We start from the raw sequence: 12,446 nt of genomic DNA on the forward strand, positions 1-12,446 counted from the left end.
TTTGTCCAGCACTGGTAATTACACATCGTTAGGATACTGTCTACTGTTTTTCACTGGTACAGAGCAGAGGAGGAGGAGGAGGAGGAGGAGGAGGAGGAGGAGGAGGTCGTCCCAGAAGACTCTTCAGTCTGAAGCAGAGACTTCTCCATGATGCAGTGTCCTCACCATCTGAGGATGGTGTTGACGCAGTTGGGGAGAAGACAAGAGAGTCACGTCAGGAGGAGAATCACAGATGATGTTGCAAGAGCTGCAGTTTTACTCAGAACATGGACTGAGAGCACTGACAATGGACTGGCTGCTCTGCAGGCATCTGTGTGAAATCACCATGAGAACTTTGTTTCAATTTCTTATTTAACGGACCTTAAGGTAAGAATAAAAGTGTATTATCTGATTATATTCTTTTTCTTTACTTATTTTGCTTATTATTTTGCATTCATTGTCCATTTTAAGTATGGTGTTAATCATTTTATATATTCTTTTGCAGGTGTTGGTATGTAAAATTATGAATAATTAGATTGTTTACAGCATGTCAACAAACAAACTGCCTAAATCTGATAATTATTGATTTACAATTATAAATAAAAGTCTTTTGAAATGTTACTAAAATTTCACTGAAAAACAACAAAAACAAATGACTGTAATCACAAGTGAATTGTGAATTTAAAAGTATTTATTATCAACATAACTTTATCATTTGCTTTCCTGCTGGTCTACATCAACTCATTGAATTATTCATGTAGTTATAGCCAGATTATAAATTTTCTATTTAATTTCCTGAGAAAACATGAATACAAAATGTGTTAAAATAGGTCACAGAAAGTAAAAGATGAACAGCATTTTCACTCCTAACTCACAGAAATAAGACTATGTCTGACAAATGAATACATAATACATAAGAATGAATACATAATCATTTTTTTTCAGCGCCACTGTAGGACATAATATACATTCTGGTTTCCTGAGTGATGTGAATCTTGAGGGAGAGCAGCTGAATGGCTCACTGAGCCACAGAGCCTGCCTGTGTGTTTGTGTGTGTGTGTGTGTGTGTGTGTTTGTGTGTGTGCGTGTTTGTTGTCGTTAATGATCCACCAATTAGTCACACAATGATAACAGTCGTCTAAGCGCCTGTCTGCACTGTGAAGGGTTGAAGCATGAGCACTGTCTATATGGACATGTGATATAGACACACATATGTAGATGGTGCTCAAATATAAAATGATGTATTATTAACATATATATCCTTCTGATATACTGTATGAAGATAGACTCGCAGAGATATGAACATATGTAAACATGTACACACACATACAAAGACACAGACGGACATAAAAATTCAAAGGTCACTGCAGCATGTGACTGTGCGGAGTTCCTGTTGTAGTTTGCTTCTGTTGCCACAGCAACCATCTGCTGTGTGTCGGACCAGTTAAGTTAAGGGACTGTGGCAGACTGTCCCAGTCGTCCCTCAGTCCCCTGATAATAATCTGTCACATACACCTTAAACACTGAGGCTGTGAACTGTAAACACATCCCTCTCTCCTGCTACTGCATCTAATACTGACTGACAACCACAAACAGGGCCGTTGTGTTGTGTTGTGTTAACAGTATGAGTATGAAAGTTTGTGTCAATATGCAACTGATATCCCTGAAAAACATCATATTTTTTTCATCTTTCCTTTTCCTTTTTCTTATTCTTTATTTAATGTTAACTCTTCTGTAATTCTATTAGTTTTTCTTCTTAATTTTAACGTGGGGTGGAAGATAAGAAAGCAAATATTTATAGGTACTTAAGTTGTGTTATTACACATGCGTTACAATGACAGAGCTGTGTGACAGTCTTAGGTCATCTCTCGCTTTATTGCTGGCTTTTCTGATAGTGTCTGTTTTATTAGAATGATGTGGTTGAACGCTGGTCTGTTCTACAGTATCAACAACATGAATCAGTAGAACAAATGCTATGATATTTAGATCCAAAGTCCTGCTATTATTCATGTGCAAGATTGAGGTCACATTAAATACTTGACACTTTAAAAAAAAGTTATTTTAATTTTGTATTCAAACAGTATTTCCTAGTATTATTCTAATGAATTGAACATTCTAATTTTAATTTTAATTTTAATTGATTGAAGAATATTTACATTGCTAAAATAATGTACAAAACACTTATGTACATGTATTTCTAATACATGTACATAAGTGTTTTAAACCTGTATCCCCATAAACAGAAGATGAATATTTAAAGAAACACAAATATGAACATTTAAATGAGGCTCCTAAATCTTACATTTTTTTCTTTTTTTAAATACACAATTGCTAAACATTTAGAAGTTCAGGAATAATACATCTTCAGTCTGAAGTTAACATGTCCCCAAACCTCACCAGAGTATGACACATATTATAATGGTATTATTTTAGAAAGAACATTAGATTTAGATGAATTAATTTTCTATATATCGCTTCCAACAGTCTGTGATCTTTGTATAATCACTCCCAGTTATTTTGTCTCATACTCTTTCACTTTCAACTCCATGTAATATCACAATTTGCACATGAACATGAAATACAATACATTCAGTTTTACCTTCATTAAATATTAACTCAATAACTCAATTTTTTTATTTCTATGATTTTACCATTCCTTCATGTCACCACTATGTGACTTTGGTTTATCTATTTTTTCTTTGTTTTATTTTCCTCTGAAGCATTTTTCTTCTATGATTGGTTTCCTTCTGTTTACCTTACATTCATTCTTGTCTCGTAAAAAAACACAAAGTCATTAGATCTGAAGATGACGGGCCAGACAGCGGAGAGGGATCGCTCTCCCCACAATCTCTCAGTGAAGACCACGCTGGAGGAGGACACCGAGAGAGCAGAGAGCGTTCTCAGCAGGTGAGAGACACACATGCATGTTACAATGACACTGACATTATTACACCTACATGCTGTAAAAAAGGGATTTTCCTTTTACAATTATTCAAACTGTTGCTGTTCAAGTATGAACGCATGAGATGTTGATACATAGGCTGCATTTACACTGCATGGTGGTGCAAGTGACCCAATTCTGATCTTTTCCACCTTTGTGACACAAAGCACATTTGACTCTTGACAGTGTAAGCAGGGGAAAAGCAGCGATTTAGATATTGTCACATCAGATTCAGGCCTCATTTGTATGTGGAAATAAATCAGATACGAATCAGATATGTGCATTTACATCTACAATCTAAGCAGACGGATCAGATATTTTCCCTGTCAGTGCAATGTCTGTGTCCTTAAAAATAAGATCTATGATCACATGACTCTCTTTCAACTGGTGCAGTAGAGGATGAGGGCTCAAGCCAGTTTCATGTCTTTTAAGCCTTTGGGACAAGCATGTCTACTTTTATAAAATGACACCACTTTTAGCCTTCTAACTATTTCCAGGTCACTAACCAAGTCCAACCTGTGGGTTGCCTCCCCAAGTGTTAACCAGTGAAACGACATATTTTAGAAAAACAATGATCTGGGCAGCATATCTGAACAGGGCATCAAGGCCTTCATCTGCCTGAACTCTGTGTGCCCCCTGCTGGCCATCTCCACCAAGACCCAACATAAGACATTTAGGCTCACACTCAGTGAAAATATGGCGGCCAGCTGTGACACATGGAAAAACAACTTTTAGCCACTGAACAAAAGGCTAATAAAATTCACCGCAGCTTAACTATATGATATTTTAAGAACACGTGCGCCACTTCATCTCACTGAAAAACAGCCTCTCCTCACTGAACACAGTAGAGAAGATCAGCGTTTGGAACTTGTGTCAAAACAGTAGCTGCTGGTCTTCTGCTGCCTTGTGTGGTTTGTGTCACAGAGGAAAATCCAAACACTGATGTGACACAATAACACATTTTTACTGAATTCACTGATGGAGGCAGCAGAGGATGCATGCTCATTCTCTCTAAGGACGTTGGTGTGGGAGAGGTTTACAAATTCCAGTTTTCAAGTAGCGATCACATGCTTAATATACCGCAGTTCAAAGTCCGTTCATTGTAATCATCACTTCCTCCTGGTGGCCCATCGCAGAACAAGTTCTCCTTTATCCTTGTTCCTTAATCCCTCCTGGATTCTTCATCTCTCTCACAGCTCCTCTCGTGTCTCCAGTCCCAGATCCTCTTCTATTTTATGTCCAAACAATTGACAAATTAGTTCACGCAGTGCTGAATAAGCCTTTTTTATGTCTGTGGTTTATTCCTGCACTACTCATAAAGTTGCAGTCATAACTGAACAGGCCAGGTGGTCATTACTTAGAGACAGACGTTACAAACTGGAACTTTTTTTTGCACAATCACATGATTGTATGAATTGTTGTTTTTCATTAGAATGAGCTTTTATATTTATGTCTATACTGAGGCTACTTTTATTTTATTTTTATTTCACATTTTAACAGTAACATTTATAAGAGACACATTTATACATACATATCAAAAGAAATAATATAATATATGGGTTCAAAGCTTTGCATTCATTTTCATCTAAATAGAAAGGGTCTTTCTAGAGCTGTCCCTCTCATGGCTTACCATGGCTAGCTACTAAACTTGAATATGGTGAACTCAGGGGTGACATCAACCCCAGGTTTTGATGTAAATGGAATACAATAGCTGCAGCAGCCACACTTTTAACCTCCTACAACACACAAAGCAACCTAAAATCCTCCTGTAGGTCATTACAGACTGTTCCATGGTCTGGCTTTAAGGGCAACGATTTTGGCCCCACAATTGTGGAATGACCTGATGGAAGAGCTGAGGGGAGCAGATACATGTTTGACATGCTTTTTATTGATGATTTTAAGATTTGTTTTTATTATAATTTATTTTTTGTCAATTGCTTTATAATTTAAATAAGGTTTAATAAAGGTAATATTTATTTATTATGGGTCACACCCCCCAAGGGGCCCTGGACCCCCATTGTGAGAGCAACTGGTTTATGAGAAGCAAATTCACAAGTGTGTGTGTTCTTCTGACATGTTATCCCAGGGTGCCATCTGTGTGTGATGACACATCCTCAGAGCTACAAAGAGTCGCTGCTCTTGACCCTCGTGGAAATAATTCCCGAAATTCTTTTCAAAGGAGTGGTGCTGTCTCAAGGTAAAACTGCAGAAAGGTTTAAGACTTTTGTTTACAAAGGGCTTCAGAAAGTTATACCTTTTTGTTTGCTTCAGTTGAAAAGGGAGTTTGTTTTATTCATTTGTTATTAGAAACGTTTTAAGTCTCAGTTCAACATTTTTTTTCATATAGATATTTTATATCAAAGCCAATGTATCTTAAATTTTACACATTGAGAAATGTATCCGTTTTTTCACCCAAGATGGTGATACTGCCAGCCCTCTCTCTGATATTATACAATGCTTTTGCTAATGTTGAAATGATAGTTAAACTTTTTAATTGTGGTTGTATGAGGTACTGACACAATAGCTATGTATTTTGTGGGCAACAAACTATTCCTTTAAATGTGGAGTACCAAAAGTGCCACAGTTAAATAAATACATAAATAAATACACCATTAAATAATTACTTAAATGTGTCATTAATTATTTAAAATTGGAATTAAATACATAAATGTGTTATTAAATGTGTCATTAATTAATTCAAATACCAATCCATTTTACGTAAAAAAAAAAACAACATATATAATTATTTCACTATTTAATTCATTATTCCATGGTCCTGTGTTGCAGTGAATCCTTATTCATTTATTTTATCTGCCAAACTGACCCATCAAAGTCAGTGGGCGGGGCTAACGCTGATTTAGTCTGATCCATTGCTTTGGTCTGAAGTAGCATCCCTTTTTCTCTGGCCTGGAAAGCAGTTTTAAGATAATTTTAGGTGAGAAATTAGTCATTTAGAATTCAAAAATATGGTTTGTGTTTGAAGATATGACATAGTGTATTTATAGTTTGGCAGTGACGTTGTTGGAGGTGATCAGCTCCGCCTCTGCGGACACTCAGTGCGCACAGTGCCCGGCACAGAGCAGTGTTACCTCGGCCTGTCCTGATGAAATGATCCACTGGCTCAGACGTCTCTGTCATTAGATACTTGGTGTGATGTATGTATATATACATATATATACATACCAGTCACAGTCCCGTCGCGAGAAGGCAAGCAAACCAAGCAATTGCTTGGGGCCCCGAGCTGTCCATTTCGCTTGGGGCCCCCAAATTCCTTCAAACGGCCCTGACGGTAGAACAAGGAAGTGTGCTGCTGTTTTAATTGAAGTGATCGTACTTGTGTACTCCCATACTTGGCCAGTATGTACTCCAGTTGTACTTCTCAAGTATGCAAGTACTTGGGTATTGAGAAAGGGCTATTGATTTTTAGTGGTTGTAAGTAAAGTTTTTTTGATCGAGTATCCAAACCAACGTAGAGGTAAATAGCGCCACCATGTGTATAGGAATGTGTTCACTAGCTCTGCATCAATCCATTATCTGGAATCAATTTGCCTTGACTTGATGTGCAGGGTAACCAATCAGGTGTTAGATATCCGCCCACTGACTTTGATGGGGGAGTTTGACAGATAAAATAAATGAGTGATGCACTGCAACACAGGACCATGAAATAATGAATTAAATAGTGAAATAATTATGAATGTTTTTTACATAAAATTAATTGGTCAGTCAGTCAGTCATCATCTACCGCATTAATGACACATTTCATAACACATTTACGTATTAATTCCAATTTTAACTAATTAATGACACATTTAAGTAATCATTTAATGGTGTATTTATTTATTTAATTGTGTCACTTTCCATTCTCCATATTTAATATGGTTCCGAATTATTATGCATTTTGTCTCTGTTTCTGTGTGTGTGTGTGTGTGTGTGTGTGTCAGACTGGTGAACCTGGTGGTCAGACTCAGAGAATGGGCACACAGGAGTCTGGTGGAGGAGGAGCGGCCAGACTCTTTCCTGGAGCGTTTTCGAGGTCCTGAGCTAAGAACAGCTCCCAGCCGCAACAGCAACACACAACCAGATGCTAATGGGAACAATGCTAAAGGGATCTTCAGGTAGGCTCATCTGAGTCATTACCATGCACTATTGATGAACAATATATTCTTTGTAGTAGTGTTTTCCAAGCTTTTTAGACAAGAACCTAATAAAAAAGGTCCTAATCCATCATCGTGAGTTCAAAATTGTGACAAGAGCAATTTGAATACATTTTTTACTGCCATATTTGTAACACTGAATAAACCAAACCAGCCTTATACTCTATATCATTTGAGCTCATTGGACTTGATGTTGGAATCCCATTGGTACTACTGTCTTTCTTCTTGAGTGGGTAGGAGATAATCACTTAATTTGGTTCATCAAGTGAGCACCACTCCTTCCTTGGTGTTTCACCGATAGGTCTACCAATGCAGACACAGTGATGGAACTGAAAAACCATGAAGTAAACACTTACCTTAAACATTTAAAACACTTACCTCATCATACACAGTTTTCTTAGGGGTAGGGGTAATCACTTCATTGGGGTCATCAGGCGGGCACCCATACGTTTGCATCTGGAGATTTTCGGAGGTGACGTTTCTTCAGAGTTTTGATGTAAACACAGCACGAATATTTAACACTTTAACCTGTAGAAGCTTTTATTGAAGAAAAAAAGTGTTATCTATATGTATATAAACGTGTATATATATAAAGTATATATATTTATATGAAACTTTTCTTGAGTGTGTTATTTGTCATCTCTCCCTGCTTTTAGGAAAAAGTGGGAATTGTTTGTGGTGTCGCCATCCGATGACGCGTACTACCGCTGGTTATTTGTAATCGCCACTGCTGTGCTGTACAACTGGTTCCTTGTTGTCGCAAGGTAATAACACCAAAGTGGTTGTCTTTGAGACAGGTGATGGATGTCATGACTGGATGCATTGTGTATAATGTCAGTAATCTTTCTGTCTTGTTTCATCAGGGCATGCTTTGATGAGTTACAGGTGAGTAATTACATCTGTTGGCTGGTGTTGGACTATCTCTCAGACACCATATTTCTCATGGACTCATGCGTTCGACTTCGCACAGGTAACCTAAAACTTCAAGACACAGCCTCGTCCCCTTATTTTGTAACGTCAGTGTTAGAAATCCTTTGTTAAGATTTCTTTTAGTGACACAAACATACCTTTATGAGCCAGCAGTTAGACCAACAGCTCCTGTGTCCCTGCAAGCTAAAACACTGATTTTCTCTTTGGACTTTGGTGCAGAAGACTGAGCAGTTTTTTTATTAGTTTCTTGTGAGGAAAGGTTGTTGGTGAGATAAAACTTATTCTTAAGATATCATAGATTTAATTTCAAGTGGCTTAAGTCTGCCATATGTCTGAAGCTGGTTCTTGGCACACACCACTGATATGTCAGTACTTCATACATGCACATTTCAGAAAACATGAACTATCCCTTTAAGGTTTGCGATGAAGTGATTTTCAGAGAGCAAACACTACACTGAGACAAGTTATCACTGACCAGCTGAACTTGTGCCTTGGTTATCTTTTTACAGGATTCCTGGAACAGGGTTTGCTGGTGAAGGACCATGCCAAGCTCAGAGACAGCTACATTCGCACACTGCAGTTCAAGCTGGACGTGCTGTCCATCCTGCCCACTGACTTGGCCTACATTACCACCGGCATCCACACGCCCCAGCTCAGGTTCAACCGCCTGCTGCGCTTCCCACGCATGTTTGAGTTCTTTGACCGCACGGAAACGCGCACCAACTATCCCAATATCTTCCGGATCTGTAACTTGGTGCTTTATATCCTGGTCATCATTCACTGGAATGCCTGCATCTACTATGCTATATCCAAGTCTCTGGGATTTGGCTCGGACACTTGGGTGTTCCCTAACAACTCCAGACCTGAGTTTCAGACACTGACTCAGGGTTACGTCTACTGTCTGTACTGGTCAACTCTTACTCTGACCACCATTGGGGAAATGCCTGCACCTGTGCGAGATGAGGAGTACCTATTTGTGGTCTTTGACTTTCTTGTTGGGGTACTGATCTTTGCCACAATTGTTGGAAATGTCGGCTCCATGATTTCCAACATGAATGCGACCCGTGCTGAGTTTCAAGCCCGGATTGATGCCATCAAACACTACATGCACTTCCGCAAAGTCAGTAGAGAATTAGAGACACGCGTCATTAAATGGTTTGACTACCTTTGGACAAACAAGAAAGCAGTAGATGAACAGGAGGTTCTCAAGAACTTGCCAAATAAACTGCGGGCTGAGATTGCTATTAATGTCCACCTGGAGACCCTGAAGAAAGTCCGCATCTTTCAAGACTGTGAGGCAGGACTGCTGGTGGAGCTTGTGCTCAAACTGCGGCCACAGGTCTTCAGTCCGGGGGACTACATCTGCAGAAAGGGGGACATTGGTAAGGAGATGTATATCATTAAGGAGGGGAAGCTGGCTGTGGTGGCTGATGATGGGGTCACCCAGTACGCTCTGCTGACTGCTGGCAGCTGCTTTGGGGAAATCAGCATTCTTAACATAAAAGGTAGTAAAATGGGGAATCGAAGGACTGCCAACATTCGCAGCTTGGGTTATTCTGATCTCTTCTGCCTCTCTAAGGATGAATTGATGGAGGCAGTGACTGAGTATCCAGATGCTAAGAATGTTCTGGAAGAGAGGGGCCGGGAGATCCTGATGAAGGAGGGTCTTTTGGATGAGAACATAGCGAGTGGTGGGATGCAGAAGGAGGACACAGAGGAGAAGGTGGAGAGGCTGGAGTCCTCTCTGGACACACTTCAGACTCGCTTTGCCCGTTTACTTAGTGAATACACACACACACAGCAACGGCTGAAGCAGCGGATCACTCTCCTGGAGCGGCAGCTGAACCAAATGGATTGTGGTGCAGATGCAGACCATGACACTGGAGCACAAGCAGAGGTTGTGAATGAAACAGACCCAGTGGCTGGTGCCCTCAAAGAGGAGTCTCCACCTGAGGATGATGTGCAGAGAGAGGACAAGAACTTCACATCAAAACACTAACTGTTTCACTGAGGACGTTTATATGAAAAACTGTGTTTTATGCCCATTCTCATTCCAAGAGCACCGCTCTGTCGCGTCCTCTGGCGTCGCCTTACAGGGTACACAACTGCTCAAAGTGTCCATCTACACTTCACTGTGAGCGTCAAGCTGGTACTGAGCAGTCACTGACATGGGAAATATATACTATTTATGCATTCATCCATTGTCTACCACAGGGTTGCGAGGCTGCTAAAGGCCAATCCCAGCAGGTCACCAGTCCATCACTAGGCCAACAACCATTCACTCTCACATTCACACCTACAGTTAATTAGGAAACCAGGAAATCCCACGTGCACACGTGGAGAACATGCAAACTCCATGCAGAAAGACCTTCATTCAAACCTGGGTCTTTCTGCTGCAAGGCAACAGTGCCTAGCTGCTATACCAAAACATACACTAGCTCGTTGTTACAGTTGTTATCATAATAAAATGATATCTTTCATTTTATTAGTTAACATTTTAATGTTATATTTAGATTCAGTAGTGCTGCTCTAATACATTGATAGAAACAGGAAGTAGTCACGCTTTGCACATGCACAGAACAAATCAGGTTTCCGGGAACAGATCAGGCAGTGAAAGGCAGAGCAGTGTCTGTCATGGCCGACTTTGCAGCAAGAGTTGCTAATATTGCTAAAGTGATGACGACATGATGTTTGTCAATGTTGTGTTCACGCTGTTACTCAGGAAGTGAATCTGTCCAATTTTACATAATACTCCTTTAATAAGAGTGATCATGTTACTTTACTTTATGACTTGGTATCCCAAGTACAAAGTTACAGTGCTTGTTATATTATATTTTATTACTTTTGGAAGTACAATCAAACTAAAATGCAACAAAAATGCCTGCAAACATGACAGTGTCTCCCAACGTTAACTGTTTTCTGCATATTCCTTATGATTTGACCTGCTGTGTGTACATATAATCATAATCACACATGCAGTAACTCAGTGTTACATTATAACATTATTACTGTTTTGTAAATCCTAATCCCTTGCACTAGTATGACAGTAATATTTTCCTGAGTTGCCCATGACTGCCCAACACGATCATGTCTGACAGGAACACATGGGTGGGCCACAAGGTGGACTATATAGAATCCTGGTTCGACCAAGGGCCTTTCTGTGTGGAGTTTTCCCCGTGTTCATGTGGGTTATTTCCGGGTACTCTGGTTTCCTCACACAGAGTGTGACAGTGAATGGTTGTTCGTCTCTGTATCTTGACCCATAAGGGTTATATCCGGGCTGACAATATGGGTCCCAAGCAGGTTTGTCCATGGTGTCCACACCCGTGTTTGCACACATGGGAGCATGTGGGGCCTGTATAATTGATCCACTTCAGACCCATGCCACTTATTTTACCCACTTAGTACCCAGGTAGTCTGGAAAGGGTCTTAAGTAAGGAAGGGATGATACCACTTAAGTATCTACTGATACTGATATGAGTCAGATACAGTATTTTAGACCATTTATGAGCTATGAAAAACACATTTGTGTTGAGTCATTTCAAAGCCACAATTCTCCAACTGTGTAAAAAATATTATTCTCCCAAAAAGAAATAAACAGCCCAAATTAAATCAGATCCAGTGACTTTGACCAGTATACTGTCTCCAACCCTTGTATTAAGTGGGCATGGGCTTGTGGAGCCACCATGGAAACCACAAACAAACCTGCGTGGGACCCATACTGTCAGCCCACATATAACATGGGGACTGGGCTGTACCACGGCTTTCACCCTAAGTCAAGTGGGCTTGCTCCAGCTCCCCCGTGACCATCATGTGGGGGATAACGCCGTGGAAAATTAATAAGATAAAAGACTTGGAACTGGGAGAACAGTGCTGGTGATTGCACTGCTGCACACCACTACAAAGAATGGCCTCAGGATGCAGTTCAGCATCACGTGACAAACCCAGCCCCATTTAAAGTATCCATCACGAATGTATGAGTGCAGTCCAAGAGTACAAAAACTCACGACATTATGTTTTTAACAGCCATGATGACAATTTTTTATCACTGTAAAGAGATTTCTGCATGTCAATAAACATGAAAAAAACCAAAACACTGACAACACGGCAAAGCCCAAACAGTTTTTGAGTTCTTGATTTAGTTTCTCAGCTGAATATGCTTAATTATGGAATGGAGAACACATCACATCAGTGATGAACCACACATGTAAACACATTTGACACTGAAGTTTAAATGTCATTTTTAAGACAAACAAACTTTGATAAAGTGCCAGTTGTTGTAAACACCTTGTGTTGGTTGCATCAGCATAGGGACTCAGTCCTCCTGACATACATTACACCTCGTCTCTAGCTGCTCCTCCAGGGAGCAGAGTCCAAGGAGAGGTGGGAGAAGGTGACTTGCTGGTGCTGCACATACAGTACACAAACACAATTATTTTCCA

At 39.8% G+C, this 12,446-nt stretch overlaps 1 protein-coding gene across 1 annotated transcript; it reads left to right on the top strand.

The window, feature by feature from the left end:
• Positions 1-200: 200 nt before the first annotated feature.
• cnga2b (cyclic nucleotide gated channel subunit alpha 2b) lies at positions 201-12,088 on the top strand. Its single transcript, XM_058626568.1, has 7 exons — positions 201-366; positions 2,771-2,886; positions 5,007-5,117; positions 6,862-7,035; positions 7,731-7,838; positions 7,938-8,044; positions 8,514-12,088. Exons 2-7 carry the CDS (start codon positions 2,786-2,788, stop codon positions 10,001-10,003), a joined length of 2,091 nt encoding a protein of 696 aa, XP_058482551.1. The 5' UTR covers positions 201-366; positions 2,771-2,785; the 3' UTR covers positions 10,004-12,088.
• Positions 12,089-12,446: the final 358 nt, after the last annotated feature.

The sequence above is a fragment of the Solea solea genome, chromosome 4 (assembly GCF_958295425.1).
Source record: "Solea solea chromosome 4, fSolSol10.1, whole genome shotgun sequence".
Classification (NCBI taxonomy): Eukaryota; Metazoa; Chordata; class Actinopteri; order Pleuronectiformes; family Soleidae; genus Solea; species Solea solea.

What these genes read in the sequence shown, in the direction of transcription:
- cnga2b (XM_058626568.1), top strand. Translation starts at nt 2,786, where the DNA reads ATGACGGGCCAGACAGCGGAGAGGGATCGCTCTCCCCACAATCTCTCA. An exon ending in GCAGAGAGCGTTCTCAGCAG is followed by an intron (nt 2,887 to 5,006) that starts GTGAGAGACACA and finishes ATGTTATCCCAG; the next exon opens with GGTGCCATCTGTGTGTGATG. An exon ending in ATGCGTTCGACTTCGCACAG is followed by an intron (nt 8,045 to 8,513) that starts GTAACCTAAAAC and finishes ATCTTTTTACAG; the next exon opens with GATTCCTGGAACAGGGTTTG.